Raw genomic sequence first — 19,718 nt, forward strand, 5'->3', positions numbered from 1 at the left:
TAGAATATAAATGTAAATATTAAAATATTAATTACATGTATTTGCATGTAGCCTATCTAAAGGTTAAATGTGAAGTTATGGTGTAAAAATGTACACACATCTACATTTATTGCATACATCTATTCAAGTTTATCAATACATTTAGCCCATGCATTATTTTGAACTGGAAGTATAAACAAATGTTTGAAACGTTAAACAAAGTGATAATGTATTTTGTTTTCCATTTCTTAAAGAATTATAGGCCAAAGCAGCTTTGCAAATCATGTACCACTCTTTTTTAAAACGCTGAAATCGTCATGTCTTGTTGCGCTTTCCGTAGAAAGGCCTGAAATCAACATGGTTGCTTACTGAGGAGCCACGCTGGAGCACTAACTGGATTTCAGCATAAGCGAAGAATAACATATTTCTGTCCTAATTTAGTATAAATTGTTCGGAATCATGTCTGGTAGACATAATAACAAATTACCAACAAATTTGCCGCAACTTCAAAATCTCATAAAAAGGGATCCGCAGTCATACACAGATGAGGTGAGTGACGTTAGCTACCTCGCGACTTAGCCTATAACTAAAGTTACTGCAGCTAGTAATCATAGTGTGATATGTAAACAGTGGTATAAATAGCACATACGCAAGTCATAATAGTTATATCAAAGCTAAATAGACCTGTCGTTTGTCGTTAATAGTAATTGTCACAACTGTCTCTTCAGTTCTTACAGCAGTATCGACATTACCAGTCAAATGTCCAGATCTTTAAACATCAGCCAGATAAACCCAACAAGGAGTTTGAGGAGCTGGTTATGTTCCTCGCCCAGGTAGCTGCTACAGTTTTTCTTACTGAAATTACATGCAAATCTCTGTATAGTGATTCGATTTTCTGACCATGGCATAATTCTTAGAACAGTAATCCAAACATATCTCTTCTCAGATTGGACACTGCTATCAGGAACAGTTGGCTAGTTTCCCTCAGGAGTTGGCAGAGCTACTCTTAAGTCATCATACAGTGTTGGAAACTAGTCTGCGATTGGTATGAGTTGTGTTAAATCTACAGTTTGCAGTAAAGTTATTAATGATGAATGCTGTCAATTGGCATTGACTCATAACATTTATCTGTTCTTTGTCTTGTGCGTGACTTGCAATTCTCAGACATTCTGCAAAGCCTTGATCTTACTCAGAAACAAAGAGTTGATCAATCCCACAAGCCTCCTAGAGCTGTTCTTTGAGTTGTTGCGCTGTCATGATAAATATCTCAGAAAGGTGAGTATGAAATACCAGGAGAATGTCAGTTATGCAATGAGTATCATTTTGACTTAGGTGAAGTTTTAAGGACTCAATCTGTGAATCTGTTACTCTCCTCCAGTTTATTTCTAGGGGAAAAAATGAGCTAAACACAATTCATTATTTTGCCTTAATGGCATAAAACCCTTGCTGAGAAAGTTACATCAATAGGTTCCCAGTCACAGTCTTTTCTGCAAAAAGCATGGTAGTTGTGGGATTTATTTGTACCCGCTGAACACTTTGTTTATTGTTTCCTCAGATGTTGTACACACATATTGTGACAGATATCAAAAACATCAATGCCAAACACAAGAACAATAAACTGAACACAGTAAGTTCGATTATCACTTTTCTTCTGAGTTCTGAATCATTCCAAATAATTTACCTCTGTTTATGTACTAAACATTGTTTGTTTCTCTTGACTCAGACTCTGCAGAATTTCATGTACACTATGCTGAGAGATTGTAACCCCATTGCTGCAAAAATATCTCTGGATGTGATGGTTGAGCTCTACAATAGAAATATATGGTAAGTCTGGTACACTGTGGTTTTCATCCATTATTTAGTGAAATTGGAATTATATTGTCTATTGAAACATTTACTTTATATATGTCTCCATTTTAGGAATGATGCCAAAACTGTCAATGTCATAACAACAGCATGTTTCTCAAAAGTCACAAAGGTACAGGACAGAGTTGTGCATTGTGCTTTTTGTCATCATTATTGTTGATATATTTTTAGCTCTATTGTACGCCGGTTGACTGCGTGACTGATTTTGATTTCACCTCTTAGATCTTGGTTGCTGGACTAAAGTTCTTTTTGGGTAAAGATGAGGATGAAAAGAAGGACAGTGACTCTGAATCAGAGGTACCATTTAGCAAACCGAAGATGAGCTGAAATCAGCATTTCTTGATACAGCATTGCATTGCACAGAGTTGTCTAATTCAAATCCTTGCTTCTAGAATGAGGGTCCAAGTGCGAGGGACCTCATGATTCGGTACAACACAGGAAAGAAGACTTCAAAAAACAAGAAGAAAATGGAGAAAGCCATGAAAGTTCTGAAGGTAGGCCAACACACAAGAGCCGTGTTCTTTGTTCTCTATGTACCAGCTTGTGAGCTTAAGAATTACATGCAACTTGATTGACAACTTTTAATGGATATGTCTTTGATATCTGGACATTGTATGCTATAAACCTTTAAAACCTTTTTTATTGTGTTCATTTAACAGAAACATAAAAAGAAAAAACGAGCGGAGGTCTTCAATTTCTCTGCTATCCACCTCATTCATGACCCTCAAGGTGACAAAGCTGGCTTTCATGCTGAAACCAAGTACCGTAGTCTTTTATCTAGATGGATATTTTATTTGTCCTCAGTAGAAGAATTTATGTATTTATCTATCACATCACCACGTTTTTTTTATCTTCTTTTAAAATATGACTTAAAATTCCCTTATTGTTCCCCCTGTTAGATTTTTCAGAGAAACTTTTCAGACAGCTGGAAGACTCCAAGGAGCGCTTTGAGGTTAAGATCATGATGATGGAACTCATATCCAGACTAGTGGGAATTCATGAGGTAAGCAAACCAATATCTGGACTCCGCTGTAATCATGCGTCAGCAGTGGAATGTGGTATGTCCATAGTATTAGTATATTAACTAAAGTGAATCAGGCGAAAGAGTATTTTTTAAAAACGTATTTTTCACAAATGATGCGGTAGTGGTGTTTTGTGCTTGTGCATATCCCAACGGGGATATTTCTGTGACTATATAATATCAGACATTTGTTTTAGAATATTGATGTGCAGTGCAGTGACTGACACTTTCTTCAGCCAATCCTGTCGTTTTACTGGAGCAATCGGTAGTTTAACAGGTCCTCTCTGCCCACAGCTTCTCCTCCTCAACTATTATCCATTTCTCCAACGCTTTCTACAACCACACCAGAGAGGTAAGAGTTTTCAGCATCCTTGAGATCCTGAAACAAACTCCAATCTTGTCTGTACCTGAAATTATTAGTGACTTCATAGATTAGTTACTTCATAAAACAAAAAATGACAAAAAGATACATTATTTGTCTGTTCCTTTCCATAAACACACCTGGTTTGTCCCTTTTCTTTATTTAGAGGTGACAAAGATATTGTTGTGTGCTGCACAGTCATCCCACCAGTTGGTGCCTCCTGAGGTGAGAGAAGGCTTTATTTACGTCCATAAATTACTGCACGCCTTTAGTGCTATAATCAGGTTTACAGCACTAAATAGATTTAATGTGTTGGACTTTTTATTCACGGAACATCTGAAATAAACACTAATTCACTTGTTGTGACCCTCAGGTCATGGAATCGGTGGTAATGACCATCGCCAACAATTTCGTCACAGATCGGAATTCAGGGGAAGTCATGACAGTGGGGTGAGTAACTGTTGTTGCTGTTCTTCTTTTTAAATCCTTCATGGTTGAGTAGCACGATATAGATAGCTAGATAATAGTGTAGGAATTTGTTTAAAAGAATATGCCAACATTTGAGAAATTGGCTTATTTGCCATCTCCCCCAGAGTTAGATAAGATGATGCTATGTTAAGCTAGGCTAATGGTGGGTGCATCAGACGGCTTTGCTGCACACACAGAGACGGGAAGGGAATGTATCATCTTATCTAACTCTGGGCTGGAAAATAAGCTGATTTTCCAAATGATGGTTTAGGCTATTAAGTCACTCCACAGTATCTGAAAGCACACATGTACATATAGCACGATGCTTTTTTGCCCATGAATGCTGATATATGAGTTTCTGTGTTTTTCTTGTCTACAGTATCAATGCCATCAAGGAAGTGGTGGCCCGCTGTCCCCTGGCCATGAATGAGGACCTGCTCCAGGATCTAACACTGTACAAAGCACACAAAGACAAGAGTACGCCAGCACAGCACAGCTCTCGACCTACGACCCACTCTATGCTAACTTAGATGCTACATTATTTTGGCGAAAGTTCCATGTGTGATTTACTTGCCTTTTGTGTTGGTTTTCCCCTCTCTGTAGATGTGACTATGTCAGCCAGGGGCTTGATTCAACTTTTCAGAAGTCTGAACCCACACATGCTTCACAGGAAAGATCGGGTGAGTCTTGAACATGAAAAGTGATATTTCACACATGCATCAGTATTTAAATTAAACTGGACACTCACCTGAGGTGCGTTCAAATTTGGCAAACTGTGGAAAACGTTCGTGGTGAACATGTTTTCTCTGAACAGTTAAATTTGAACAATTTGGTGTAAGCATTCCATTGTAACGGTAACACTTTGTCCAGCTCACGTCCAGTTCCACTGTATGTTCACAGAGAACTACCTCCTCAGACTGTTTGCGAGTGTTCGCAAACGTTCGCCTATGTATGCGAATTTGAACGTACCTCTGGTCTCTTCCACAGTCAACTCATGTTTATACCTTATGTTGGTTTTGAAGGGGTTAGTTGGTTTAGCTTCCATGCTGCAATCCATAGGGCTGTTTTTTGTGTGTGTGTGTGTGTGTTGGGTGTGGTATTCTGACCATGCAAATTCTGTTGCTAGGGCAAACCTACAGAATCCTCCATTGAGGCACAGATACAGAGCTATGGTGAACTAGGGGCAAAGGATTATATCCCTGGAGCAGAGATCCTGGAAGTGGACAAAGAGGAGGGAGACGAGGATGAGGATGGTATGGATGGTCATTTTACTGGTCAAAAATGTGTGAAGCTGTCTGGCAAGAAATGTGCTGTGTAATCATCCTGTATGAAGACTTTAAAGAGCTCTTTATCTGCTGAAGGGTGGGAGAGTGCCAGTGATGAGGAAGATGACGATGGAGAATGGGTGGACGTCCATCACTCATCAGATGAAGAACAAGCGGGAATAGTAAGATAGCAAATTATTCACTGGTCAGTTTGACTGTGTGTGTGTGTGTGTGTGTGTGTGTGTGGGGGGGGGGGCGCGCGCTTGTGTGTGTGTGTCTGTGTGTGTGTGTGTCTGTGTGTATCTTAGCTCATGTCTTCGTTTGTGTTGGATCAGGCGGAAAAGCTCCAGAACATTCCATTGGAGGAAAGAAAGGCCAAGGCTGCTGCGGTCAGCACCAGCCGCCTTCTCACACAGGACGATTTCCAAAAGATCCGTCTGGCACAGATGGCCAAGGATCTCAATGCTGCCCCTGGCAAAGGCCTCAAGAGGAAGAATGTGGAGATTGATGATGAAGAAGAGGAAGGGTAAGACCACCTTTGTGTTGATCTTGTAATGGTGCATCTTTTGTGTGTGTGTGTGTGTGTGTGTGGAAAATATGACGTAACTTTATGGAGATCCTGTGAGAACTGTGCACAGGCTATCAGAAACTGGATTTAGGACCTGTCTGTTTGTCTGTCTTCTTTTCACAGTGGGGAGTTGCTCTCATTAAGAGCCATTGAACGGCTGCATAAGAAACCCAAATCAGACAAGGAAGCACGACTAGCCACAGCTATGGTGAGTGCACCTATGGCCATACGTAATATTTAAGGATGCAAAGGTTTCCTTTCTAAGATAATAATCTGATTCAAATTACAAAAAGTCACACGTGGTATACTGTTCACTATAATTGAAAGTGTTTTATGTCTTTCATCCAGGCTGGGCGAACGGACAAAAAAGACTTCATAAAAAAGAGAAATAAGCTGAATCCACATGCCAGCACAAGCAACAAGGAGAAGAAGAGGCATAAGAACTTTATGATGATGAGGCACAGTCAGAATGTTCGAACCAAGGGCAAACGCTCCTTCAGGGACAAACAAGTGAGAAATCCACCATGCCAATTCCTTTCTATTACCCTTATTATTTAAAGCGGTATTTTAAGCATCTCTCTCTCTCACTAACTATCTATCTATCTCTCTCTCTGTAGTATTTGTATTTGCAAATTGACTATAATGCATAAAAGGTTAGTAAAGTACATTTTAGATATTGTTTTCTTGTGTAATTGTTGGTCTTGTTCCTCTTCAGATTGCCCTCCGAGATTCACTGCTGAAGAAAAGAAAACACAACCGGTTTTAATCGAGTAACTGAGACCACATCATTACTTTTGTGCATCATGTTAAATGGTCATCGTCTGTACATCTGTTCAAGAGGGCTGTCCCTCTATTTACTGCATAAAGCATAAATAAATGTTTGCTTTTTTTGTACAGATCACGGCACCATTAAAATCATTTTAGCCTATTTGGTCTTTTTGATGTTATTCAGACAGACGTTAGTAAAATTACATTTTAAGTATTGTTTTCTAGCGTTTCTTTATTTGTTGGTCTTGTTCTTTTTTAGATTGCCCTTCGAGATTTACTGCTGAAGAAACGAAAGCACAACCGGTTTTAACCGAGTAATGAGACCACATCATTACTTTTGTGCATCATGTTAAATGGTCATCATCTGTAGGCCTACATCTGTTTAAGAGGGTTGTCCCTCTATTTACTGCATACAGCTCTTAGTTTGCTTTTTTGTACAGATCACACGACCATTAAAATAATTTTAGCCTATTCAGATGTTATTCAGACAGATATCGATTTATCAGATTCTGTTCCTCCTAAATTGGCATTGTTGTAGCGTAACAACTTCTAGAATAGCTTTCAGTGTGACGTCGACGCCTTATACTGCGTTGAGACGTCTCCGGTTATAAAGCAGCCATAGGGCCTATATTTTATTGCCATCACTTATGTTCGATGAAATGCCGCTGAAAGATGTTCAGGTATGTTTTGTTCTGGCAATATATTTTAGATAATTTATAATCATCACAAATGATCTGATTTAGCACGTTCACATAACTTCTAGTAGATTTTTCGCTTAGGTGTAAAATTTGACCGTATGGATGTGTTTTACGCGCTGTAGGAAACGTACAGGTACAAAGTGGACCCTCCCCTTATGTGGCGTCGGTATAAATATGACTCCTCATTTAATCCAAACAAGTACAAGTAAGTTACCGAACATGGATAATTGCCTTATTTTAGCAGTGTGCTATAGGCCTACTACTTGAGGCTAAAAAAGATCTTTCTCAGAGTGATTTCTCCCCAGGAGGAAGCTTCACGAAGTCGTACAGTTCACTGGGTTGTTCCTGAACAAAAGGAGAGAATTCCAGTGCCCTCTGCCTTTTGCGAATGAGATGGTTTCGTTTGACATCAAAAGGCTCCGACATGTGACGACTAAATACTCCTCAAACGCACATCTCAGGTTAGAGAAAACTTAATGCTTAATGCTGCACTTTTATGTAATAGGCTAGCTCAAAATCTTACTAGAATACCAGGTCTATTGGCAACATTTGCTTCCAAATTTAAGTTGTGTTGTTGGTGGATGTAACTTTTTGTTTATAAAATTATTTTAAACGGTGTGATAGTTCCCCATTGTAAAAAATAATAATATTTTGGCCTATATTATATTTGTTTGGCCTCAAGAGTTCAGACTTTTCTATGCATGCAGGGATAGAAAAAAACAAAAGCCCCATTGCTCATCATGGACTAAATAGTAGTAATATGTAATGTGTGTATGTTTATCTGTGTCATTGCAAATTTCCAGTGAAAAGACGCACAGTGAGGCAGTCTGTAATGAGAAGATGCTACAGAAGCCTGAGCTTACCTTCCACATACAGACCCTGAGGGATGGTCTGGGCTTCTCTCGCTCCCCTGGACACCAGAACCTCAAGAAAAGTTGTGTCTAAAGTGGAGCTGTAGTACTCTCCAAGCTGCTGTGATTCTCACAATAAAACTGTCAGACATTTTTGTTATGTCACATGATTAATTACAGTCAGTGATGCTGCCTGTGTTGGAGAAACTACTCCTTAGAAGTTGAAAGCAAATCTATCCCAGAGAGAAATGCAGCTATACCTGGAAAAAATAATTCAAACTTATTCACAAAACAAAAAGGATCAAATTGACAATGTAAATGTGATGCAAAGTTGATTTGTATTGTGTAAATTCAGCTCACAAGTAAAAATGTAGGTATGCTGGGTGGAGCTGGAGCTGAGTATCATACAATATATATATTTATTTATGTCTTTAATTGTACAGGACAGTAGAGAGTGTGACCGGAAGCAGACAGGAGAGAAAGAGATGGGGTGGGACCGAGAAATGACCGGCTCAAAACTGGTCGAAATGACCAGTTGTACCACAGCGCCCCCCGACATTGTACTTTTTGAATATCAGAGAACACAATCCGACTGGATTGCCCCTATTGTCTTACCCATTTTGTCTTTCGAAAAAGATTTGATCCTCAAGAATATGAATATTCAGAGTTTGTTTCACCTGCCAACGTTTTTGCACTTGTGGTAGCATGCATTTTAAAAGTCGTTTATCTCAGATCTGCTGTTAGATTCCATGTTTTTCTTGGTGTCATAGAGCTTATGGGGTCTACCACTAAGGCCATTTTTTTGTTAATTGATAAAACCTTGATGTGGATCTGCAATCCTACACCTTATATTGGCCATATTTAGCCTGGTCACTCAAATTTGTCGTGGCAATTTTTGTTGCCAATAAGTCTTTGGTATGGTCCACACTGGAAACAACATGATTGAACCCATGGATGGATTATGAACTTTTGGGCCCCTGGGCCCAGATGTATTAAGGGCCCCCCAATTGTCGCATATGTTGGGGGGGGGGGGTGTTGGGGGTGATTTCCTGTATTCTGGTGCATTTTGGGGATGGCCAATACTAAATTCAATCAGATTCATAGCCTACATCCTGATTTGTTGATATTGAGGCAATGATTCCATGCAAAGGCTTGGGCTTCAGGGCCCCCTGACCCCTTGGGCCCCTGGCCCCGGTAGGCCCGTGCAGTAATCCATCCCTGATTGAACCTCAATGCAGATCTATTATTATGTAATGTTTTGGCAGAGATGTGCATGGTTTCTTAACTTTGAGGCCACACACAGCAGTGTCTGGCACAGACTAGTGTGTGGAAAGATCCACTTGTTTCAAATCAAGACCAGGAAGTCACAAAACATCCTAAACCTTAATAGGATCTATTATCTATATATCTATTGATTACGTGAAAACATGGTACAGAGAAGGCTTACTAGATACTGTATATTAGAGATTAGGCCTAATTTAACGGTTTTAAAACTGTTCACTGTTAATTTAACTATTGTATTGTGTTATTTGTAAGTTGCTTTGGACAAAAGCGCCTGCCAAATCCCATAACCATAACCATGTAGTTATCGTTATGGTGTTTATGGCCCTTATGGTCTCCTGTATTTTCTAAAAGCCAGTAAAGAGTTAACACTTGTGTTGAATTAAGGTTGTCAGCTCAGGGGCCCACTTCAAATATGCACTATAATCTTCTTAGCTCAGTCCTACCAGCAATGATTAGAGAAACTCTTGATGGTTTCCCGAGAAAAGTGAAGGAGGGGAGGGGATTGAGTGCTGGGTGGGAGGGTTTGAAACTGGACAAAACAGTGTAGCGCTGGAACACTTTCTCACTGTCTCACTGTCTTTTCTTCCTCTGTGTGCACACCATGTTAAATAGCAGCATCATAGAAGTGGGCCAAGTGTCTAACACAACTCTGGATGGCCTTGGCACGACCCTCCACCAGGCACTGAACATAATCCTCACCATCTTGTTGGCAGTGGTAGTATTTGCCCTCGGCTGTACTGTGGAGATCGGTAAGGTGTTGACCCACGTGCGCCGACCATGGGGCATCTTGGTTGGAATTTTGTGCCAGTTTGGCGTCATGCCGCTCACCGCGTTCCTGCTGGCCCTGACCTTAAATGTGAGACCGGTGCAAGCTATAGCCATTCTTATCATGGGCTGCTGCCCAGGAGGCACCATCTCAAACATTATCACCTACTGGATCGATGGAGACATGGACCTCAGGTTTGTGGCCATGTGTGAACATGTGCTTATTTTCTCACGTGAGGAAATTAGGGTTGTGGCATTGTTGAAATAGGCCCACTACTGCATGTTTGATAGATATTCAGGATCATGTTGGTATTGGCTAAAATGTCTTAAAAATTTTAACATTGTGGCATTAGAGATTAGACACATAGGCCGACCCACACGACTTTATCAATGTCCTGTTCCATATAAACAGCTTACAACTCTGTTGCTTCAGAGGCAGAAAGTGTTGCACAAGATAAGATGTATTGAGATTTGTATCATTCTTAGCAAGTTAACTGTTCAACTGTTGTTGAACCTGAGTAAGCAAAACATTTAACTTGACTTGATTTTAATGTTAATTTTAATGAATTATTTGTCATTTAAGTACGAAACTATTGTAGAGGAATACTTCATTTGTTCATTCATTCATTCATCCATTCAGTCTCTTATTGATAAAATGAATAGGCTATTTGTTAAGATATTTCAATAAGTGAGTTCTGTCCTTGTAAAGTATCACCATGACGAGTTTGTCCACCATATTGGCGATGGGAATGATGCCACTGTGCCTTCTTGTTTACTCGCGGTCCTGGGTGGAGACCGGCAGCATCAGGGTTCCCTACATCCAAATAGGTGAGCAATTCACATATGCTGCCACATATCTGACTGGCCATTGGTTCAAAGAGAACATAATATGATACTGTAATATAAAGTAGCAGTAATATAGTATCATATGTCCACTGAATTGTTTATTTTGTTTTAAGGAGTCTGATATTCCATCCTCAGGTATTACTCTGGTTAGTCTAATTGTCCCTGTGGCCTGTGGCGTCTTTGTCAACTACAAGTGGCCAAAAGCAGCAAAGGTCATTTTGAAGGTGATGGGTTTTCTTCTCTTTGTGCATTCATGTATTATAGCTGTTATAGTAATAAGTAATATGTTATGTCATTAAAGGACACTCACAGGAATGCCATGCATAAACTAATGTATTATGAACTTTTTTCTCTCTTTGTTGCTTTGGGCAGGTAGGGTCAGTGGTGGGCTGTGTTTTGCTGATGATAGTGGGCGTCGCAAGTGCTCTGCTGTACCGTGGCTCCTGGAACACAGATGCAGCAATGGTGATTGTCGGGCTCATTTTCCCCATGATTGGCTTCACCGCTGGCTTCACTATTGCTATTTTAGCGCGACAGCCATGGCCAAGGTGAGAGAATTTCACACTGTTACTGTAATGATTTCCCCCTTGCTTGGGTTTTGTTGGGGGGAGGGTGATGGCCTTAGTCAATACAAGTTTAAAGAAAGAATCAAGGCAGATACAACTAAGCTTTCAGGAGTTCACTACATTTTGTGTATGTCTCCCCCTCTAACTGTAACCACTGACTAAGTTGAATGCATGGGTGGTTAATCTTATCAGCAAACCTACCAGCTGCACAAATATGTGGAGGAGTTGGGTTGGTCATTCACTTGACAATGACATGTTTCGTCTGACCTGCATGTTTTATTATGTTTCCAAATCTCTTTTAATTAAAATATGGCAGATTTGTGACCTTTGACCATTTGCTAAAATTGCTGTCCTGTTGTGGTGACAGGTGCCGGACAATTGCCCTGGAGACCGGAGCCCAGAATGTTCAGATCTGCACAACAGTGCTCCAGCTCTCTTTCAGTCCACAGGAGCTAGTGCAGATGTTCACATTCCCTCTCATCTACGGCTCCTTTCAGCTTACATTTGGCCTCCTTCTAATCACAGGTGAGAACTGCATCTACACAGCCCTAGTTTATGGAACCTATTATAAAATGTATTAAGTGTTAACGCCAGCTGCTTCCTGTCATCCTGTCAAATGTTCCGTTTCTAGTGCAGCATGTTTGATTTTGTGCAATGCCAAAGCAATGTCTGGCATGTTATTCAATTTTTTATTTTTTTATTTTGTTTTTATTTTGCTGCGTCAGTTTATCAGATATACAAGCGGATTTCCACATGTAAATCAGATGGGTCTGTCTTACCTGACCAGGCCCTACAAAGCTGCCGAAGTGCCAACTCTGGACAAGGGGAAGTCAATATAAGTTTTGAGCCTGATTTGTCTGTGCAGTCTTCTTCCAATTAAGACATAGAAATCTGTTCTACTCTGCAAGCACTTTTATGTGACCTTGATATGTGAATATATGTTGTTGTAACTTTTGTCTGATAGCTTTTGAACATTTGTTTCTTTGTAACCAACAATACATTGTAGTCAGCAATGAAATCATATTTCCTATTACCATAACAGCAACTTTGAATGGTCAGTTTGAGATACAGCCGTGTGAGAAATATTCTTGTCTTGCTGAAGTTGCTAAATGAAGCAGTTTAAGATTTCTAGAAATCCTGGAGAAACTGTGAGTAACAAATGTTTGACCAAGGAGGACGTTATGGTCATTATGTGTCATGAGACAAAACAGCCAAGCCTATACAATCTGTAGGCTATTTCCTAAAAATACTTCCTAATGTCATGGTAAATAGGGTAGAAGTAGAGGATACAGAGTAGAGTTTTCATTTTATAATGACATATTTTTATATTGTGATAATTTATATGTATTTATGTATTTGTATCATAATAGGGGATTTAAATATAGTATCAAATACCGCATATAATATAATGATTTGAACTATAACTGTTTATCAACTTAATAAATACAATATGTTTTATTGTTTTTGCCCAACTGAGGATGTTATGATGATGTTTTATTTGTTCTTGTGCCTACAGTTTCAAACACTCAAATCCAAACCTTTTACTTATACTGTTTATTTTGATTCATTATCATATTCATTAGACTATATAATTGCTGTTGTACACCATTATTTATTTAAGACAAATCCATTTTATTTAGCCTAAATACATTTCTATTTAATGTCAGTTCTGGAAATATATATATAAAAACATATATGACAAAAATTACTGCTGTCTCAGTAGAGATGTTACCATGTCACCTATTAAAATTCCTTACGTAACCCTTACCTTGCACTGTGTGTCCCTGGGGATTCTGGGAAGGGTAAGGTGCAATGCTGTATCTGTTGTCTGCTGAGGAGGTGTGTTTGGGCATGTGAGTGTCTTTGCACATATCCTGAAGTCACTGTGGTGACTGAGCAGTGGTGTGTGACAGTCAGAGATGGCAGTCCTGGGGTCCCTTGTCCATGCCTGTGCTCTGGCCTTCCTGATGCAGATGGCAGCTGCTCAGGTATATGACACCAGCCTAAATCTCAGTGAGTACAGCATGGTATCCTTTTGTTTATCCTTACAACCTTTATGTTTCCATTTGCCTGTGTTTGGATAGGTATTCAGTTCAGATTCAGGCAAATTATCAGAGATGGAAGAAGTTTAGATTCAGGTAAATTATCAGCTATGGAGTAGGATGGTTCACAGCTGGAGAAAATATATGTTTTTCATTTTTTTATTTTTTATTTGACAGTTTTCTCAGATCAGAATCTTCATATCATCTAGTCACTTCTGCATAGTGTAATTTCTTATTACAAACAAACAGCAAATGTTTTGGCACATCCATTTGATGTTTTACAATTGTCTGCTCTTTTTTACATTATAAACCGCTGGTCAAAAGACATTATACAGGTTTTCTGTTTATTGACTGACTGACTGATTGATTGGTTTATTAATTGATTGATTAATCAGCTATTCTATTGACTGTCAAAGGGAAATAGCAGAATATTGGATGATAATTGAGCTCATAAGCGACACTGAGTAGGGTGAGATCAGAGTGATCAATGTTTAACCAGTGAAATTGCTGTTCTGAATGTCCGCGTCATTTTTCATGTGACATTTTAGTGTCTAAAGAAATGCATTATAGCTTTACAACTCATGAAAGGAACATTAACATCCACTTCTCTCTTTTTATTTAGCGTGGCCCTTGTGACTTGTCCTTACCACATACAAAATGCTTACAGTGCACTTGCCAACATAAAGCTGTCATCACATGTTGCAGAATGTAGTTGTCAGGCGAAGTAACATGTGTTATTGTGTGTCTTGTGTTGTCTGTTCTCTGTGAACAGACGGGTGGCACAGGGGTCCTCTTGTGTTCGAGGGTTCCCAGGGCACTGAGTCCAATGTATCAGAGGCCCTGCCAAACAGCACCAACACACATCTGTACATCAAAGGCTTCATAGCTCTGGGCTTCTCAACCATTGGCTTTGGAAGCTCACTTGTTCCCATCAAACGTACTGAGACAGGAAATGGTGAGAGCCTAGGTTTTTACAGTCTAAAACTCATGAGCTAAACCAAGTTATAGCACTGCAGCTATAATCATTAAATACACCTTCCTGCCCTTGGCTGTGAAAGTGCTAATGTTTTTCCATATCTGATTTTAACATCCATGGCCACCAGATTCCTATCTTGTCTGGCTTGTCTAACTGTTTGCCTCCTTGGTCGTGATAGGCTTGTTCTTTCAGTGGGTTTTCTGCTCAACCATGTGGCTTGAGTCTCTCCCTGTGCACTTTCTCCAGGGAAGCTCAGAAACATGGCTCCTCAGCATAGGGGCAGGATGTCTGTATGGCATAGGTGAGCTGAGATGAAATGAGGACACTCAGATGGTGTGTGTGTGTGTGTGCGAGTGTGTGTGCGTGTGCGTGTGCATGCGTGTGTGTGCACGTGCGCATGTGTGTCCTAGTGTGCATGCTTGTGTCTCAGTGTGCTGAATTGCATAATATAGTTTTATGAATATTACAACTTGCTTCTTTCGATTGTAAAGGCAACCTCACCGTTGTACCAATCATAAGGACCATTGGCCTAGGACTTGGATTTCTGATCTGGTCAACATTTTGTCTCCTTATGGGCTGGGCCAGTGGCAGGTAGTTTACGTAACTTTGCAAGACCCTCTTCCTTCACAGTGACATGATACATTTGTTGACCATGGCGGCAGCACTCTAAATGTTTTTTTTCTTAATGAAATAAATGATTAACCAGGGAGATACGGTGGCAGTTTTATGGGCACTTACTCTTTATTAGATGTGCTCTAGCGAGTAATTGCTAGATTGTGATGCATGTTCTGCTTATTCTACTCAGATTCGGTTGGTTTGGACTTGATCCACAGGATGTAGCAAGTCCTGTGTTGAATTACATTGGGACTGGTCTGGCAACAGTCAGGTAAGAAATCAGCCTTGTTGACATTAAGGCTGTCCAAAGAACATTAACAACAAATTTGTCTTCATTGGTGTTTGTGTCAAAAGAGAGATTCACACAAACTAAGTATTTTAACTTTCTGCCCTGACGGAGGACAATAAAATAAGGGCATACGGTATATCAGAATAAAGCAGAGGTTATTAAAGTGTCACTATCATACAAATGCAAGTGCATATTGTGGTAACCAGAAATATTCTCTGTGATTAATGTGGGCATATCCAATCAAAACGTTTAGCTTAGAACTTGTGTGTATGTTTGTAATGATATGTGGTTTTTATCCCATTGCTCCTGGAGTGTGGTGATTGTGTTCTTTATGAAAATGGAGACTAGGACAGAGGATGAAAAAGCAGACGATGTAGAGCCCCTCCTTGAGAACGACACTGACAAGGGTCATGACAGCAAAGTATGGAGAAAAACTGCTAAAATTTAGCCTTGAACAAATCTGCAACAAAAATGTCTTATCTGACAGATCATCACTTTATTGTTGCTTCTCTCCAATTAGCTGGACAGCCTAGTAGATGAGTGCATTCTGACTGAGTCCAAAGAAGAGGCATGGGAGGACAAACTCAGCCCCCTTAAGAGAAAGATAGTGTAAACTACACTATAAAACAATTGTCTTACTTCGGTCTATGCATTTTTAATATCAGTGTTTATAGACATTATTGTTTAATTACACATAAAGTTAAACCAAGAAACGTTGTACACAATAAATAAATGTATTATATTTAGTCTAATGTTTAATAAATATTATGAAATATTCTACTCCCTCCTGTAGGGGCTGCTCTCTGGCTGCATTTGCTGGTGTGCTCTATGGATGTTGTTACACACCAATCATCTTTGTGAAAAACAGTGCAATAAGAAACAACACACATTTTGCAGGTGCCAGTCAATATGGTATGTGTTGAACACAATTGTGCAAAAACAACTGAAGTATTGCATTACATTAACATCAAACTATATTACCATTCCTCTGCACTAAGTCTCAAACACTTACAGTATAGGCTGCACTGTGTGAACAAATTTGCATGCTGTCTTTCAATTCAGCCCTAATCCCATTGAATTCCGACAGATCTGGATTACATTTTTCCATTCATGACTGGCGCTTGTGCCACACCGGCTCTTGCATTCTTTGTTTATTGTGTAATCATGAAGAACAGACCTCATCTTCCTTCAAAATGTGTCCTGCCAGGTAAATAGAAAAACAGAATTGTGTTCATGACCTTCTGTATTTTTGATCACTTAGGACCACATTAGGCCTCCTGTGTTCGTTTCATGTTTACTACTTTTGTGTTCTCGGTCAAAAATGACTGTCACATTATAACTTGTTGTAAATACATAACAACACATATATTATCATCTAATGTTATGATAGACCTTTGTATCAACTTAAGTTCCATTGGATATTACCAGTTTTGAACTTCCATTTGCTATTTATGGCCTGCAGGCCTCATTGCAAGACCTGAGCTCATGCAAGTCAGAAAGGGGAAGATTTTATTGGGAAAAGGTTCCAGTGGGGGATGGCATAGAAGTAAAGAGGGGAAGTGAGGATGTGTGTGTGTGTGCATGTGTGTGTGAGTGTGTGTGTGTGTGTGTGTGTGTGTGTGTGTGTGTGTGTGTGTGTGTGTGTGTGTGTGTGTGTGTGTGTGCGAATGCACAGAAGCACAGATACAGTCCATCTGATCAATAATTATATGCCTGGACTCAATTTTATACACTAACAATTTTCTCACCCATTCATTTCTAATGGCCGGTCATTTTTGATACGGAATACACATGGTGTTCTAAAGTTAAATAAAACACCCAAACTGTAATGAAAATGATTGAATGATACAAAATTGTTTTGTGTGCTCAGATGTCCTGTGATCACAAAGTCATGGAGCCTCATGATAGTCAGAAGAAATTAACAAGATTTTTGAAAGAAAAAAAATGTCAATGAGTCAAATTTGAACCCATGCTACAAGTTATGTAATCAAATGGCATTTCAATAGTTTATTCATCATATCGTGTATTTTAATCTGCTGATTTCTTTCTCCTAGCTTTTTTTGCAGGAACCTTGCAGTTTGGAAGCCAAATTGCCTGGTTTTTGTCTTGCTATTATGTTGGAAGTGTTGTAACATACCCTATTGGTACAGCTGTGAGTACACTAAACAGAATAATTAATAATTAGATCGTGTAACGTTAAAAGCATTTGTATGAAAATTCTAGAACATTCTTATTATCAAAATTATTAATATGAATATCAATGAATTATCAATAATATTTATTTTTAAATAGCCTTTGTCAAACCCAAGGTTGCTTTACAGGACAGCAATATACACCAACAATCAACAATACACACTAACATTGACTCAACATAATATACAAGGACAGCATTGAGAGCAGCAGACAACCATATAGCAGCACCACAGGGAAAGCAACAGCACAAGAAGCCCTCAGAGAGGGGGGGGGGGTACTGTTTACAAGCAGTGTCACGCTATGAGTCATTTGTTCATTTGTCTGCTATTAGTCATTTTTTTTTGTCACCTAGTCTCAGATTTACAGTATCCATTGACTGGCATTCAGCCCATAGAATGACCATTTCACTTGGATTATACACTATATTTTCTAAAAAGATATATACAGTACACAAAGAATAACAGACATCTGTGCTACCAATCTGGAGAATGTATAACACTACACACCTATCCAAATTATTACAATTTAAATAATTTATTTATATAGCATGGATTGCAAAGAAATAGTTTGTATAGTAATTTACCACTCAGAGTGACCCAGGGTTGCTGTCCCAATGATATCTGCCTTGTTCTGACATGACTGCCAACCACCAGCAGGCTCGGAGTGATAAAACACGTCCCAGACAGGTAGTTCTCTCTCTGCCTCAAACCTCAGACACAACAGGTCACCACAATAATATGTGCTCATAGGGAAATCATAAAGTTATTTTCTCAAAGTCCATTCCATAGATTTGGTTTATTTTTGGTGTAGCCTACAGGTCTTTACGTTTGGAATTATGTAGCCTATTATCAAAGTAAAAAGGTTCATAGAATATTTCAACAGTGTGAGCTACAGGATACACAGGAGATCCCCTTCCCAGGACTGAATAGAGGTCAACAGACAGACATAATCAATCAAAGACTAATGGTGACCAAAGAAAATATTGTTAGATAGTGTGATGCCGGTCAGTTTACAGGAGAGCAGGACAACACTGTTAACTCATAACAAGGCATGACAAATCAACTGAAATGGGCAGGTCTGGGGGATTTTCCATTGGTGCTTTGAAGTTATGCTGCATTAGAAGTTTAACAGTGCCAAGGTATCCTGTGCCACACCACACTAATTTCGGATCCTTCCGTGAACAGGGCCAAACCGCATCAGGTCCAAACAGGACCAAAAATACTAGCTTTTTGATTGGCTCTTTCATCATCCAGAGCTTGTGTGTCCTTTTTTCTATCAAGACTTGGTTGTTGCATCAGGATTGAGTCATATGGACAGCCATGGAGACTTTTGAAACAATGAGAGTTCCACATTCGCTTCTTGATTGGGGGTTAGCAGTCACGACTATCTCTCCCTTTCTATTCACCATGCAGTATATGTGATGTGACATAGGTTATGTTGTGATATACATTCTCGTGTAGGAGAACGGAGATAATTGCTGATACAGGACTAAAACACGAGTCTGGACAGAGATCATTCTCATTTTGGAATGCCATTTTACAATGAAAATGCATTAATGTGAGTAGTCTCAGTCAGAACTGCTCATTTGGTGAAATTTTATTGCAGTATGAAGGACTAGCTAAAATGGTAAGCTATAGAATGAAGGTATAGTTAAGAAGTGTTTTTGAACAAGCTGGTTTAAGCTGTGCTTATTAAAGTATATGGAGCTGAAGGAAGTTTGCTTGCTATTATTATGCCATGACAACATTTGGAATAATATGTTCGCAGGGACCTTCTCTTGTGTCTTTGGCATGGAGTGTATTTTGCTTCCGAGAGATTAAGGTAATTTTAGCATTTCCTGACAGCACCACTGATACAATACACAGATCTAGTTGTTGTTGTTTTTTACTGCAAATATTATAATTGTGTCATAAGCCCCAAGAGAGATGGACTAGCTTGAGGTGGAGCTTAGGCTATGTTGCCCAAATATTGTTTCATTTGTATTGTATCATTTTAATTGTAATATGTGCATCTCTTTTTTTTAGGGAACCAAGAACTTCATTCTGCTTGGTGTTATTTTGTTAACTGTTCTTACTGGTATTACACTAATTTCAGTTTCAAAATAGGCTAAAATGTTTAAATGAATTGTGTGTTGTTGTTTTAGCCATGTTTTACACTTTAATAAAATGTAAGACACCCCCTCCCCAGTGTGCTGATTGATGTTATTTGGGACTTCATTACCCATAATACAGTTCGGTCATAACAGTGGGAGTGGTAGATTTTTTTTACTTCGCCTGTGTGAAATGTGCATGCGTGAA

The 19,718-nt window shown here is 39.2% G+C and overlaps 3 protein-coding genes across 3 annotated transcripts; all 3 read left to right on the plus strand.

Annotated features, from left to right (window-relative positions):
• Positions 1–331: 331 nt before the first annotated feature.
• Positions 332–6,456, plus strand: sdad1 (SDA1 domain containing 1). The gene is made up of 22 exons (XM_076284596.1): positions 332–528; positions 708–812; positions 926–1,024; positions 1,144–1,254; positions 1,535–1,606; positions 1,703–1,803; positions 1,900–1,957; positions 2,068–2,142; positions 2,238–2,339; positions 2,505–2,574; positions 2,745–2,848; positions 3,161–3,218; positions 3,394–3,452; positions 3,601–3,677; positions 4,075–4,172; positions 4,299–4,375; positions 4,822–4,948; positions 5,057–5,142; positions 5,296–5,486; positions 5,652–5,736; positions 5,877–6,038; positions 6,244–6,456. The coding sequence occupies exons 1-22, from the start codon at positions 439–441 to the stop codon at positions 6,292–6,294; spliced, it is 2,058 nt and encodes a 685-aa protein (XP_076140711.1). The 5' UTR covers positions 332–438; the 3' UTR covers positions 6,295–6,456.
• Positions 6,457–9,730: 3,274 nt separating this feature from the next.
• LOC143122646 (ileal sodium/bile acid cotransporter-like) lies at positions 9,731–12,186 on the plus strand. The gene is made up of 6 exons (XM_076283428.1): positions 9,731–10,089; positions 10,604–10,722; positions 10,876–10,964; positions 11,113–11,288; positions 11,674–11,831; positions 12,032–12,186. The coding sequence occupies exons 1-6, from the start codon at positions 9,731–9,733 to the stop codon at positions 12,184–12,186; spliced, it is 1,056 nt and encodes a 351-aa protein (XP_076139543.1).
• Positions 12,187–13,218: 1,032 nt separating this feature from the next.
• Positions 13,219–19,557, plus strand: LOC143122525 (transmembrane protein 144-like). The gene is made up of 12 exons (XM_076283314.1): positions 13,219–13,319; positions 14,121–14,303; positions 14,503–14,625; positions 14,816–14,915; positions 15,130–15,210; positions 15,541–15,649; positions 15,749–15,837; positions 16,022–16,140; positions 16,316–16,435; positions 17,283–17,380; positions 19,189–19,242; positions 19,446–19,557. Exons 1-12 carry the CDS (start codon positions 13,226–13,228, stop codon positions 19,524–19,526), a joined length of 1,251 nt encoding a protein of 416 aa, XP_076139429.1. The 5' UTR covers positions 13,219–13,225; the 3' UTR covers positions 19,527–19,557.
• Positions 19,558–19,718: the final 161 nt, after the last annotated feature.

Source organism: Alosa pseudoharengus, unplaced genomic scaffold (assembly GCF_046254945.1).
Source record: "Alosa pseudoharengus isolate Yale_2024_CS ecotype anadromous, Long Island Sound unplaced genomic scaffold, YU_APseudo_1.1 YU_APseudo_1.1_scf_14, whole genome shotgun sequence".
NCBI lineage: Eukaryota > Metazoa > Chordata > Actinopteri > Clupeiformes > Clupeidae > Alosa > Alosa pseudoharengus.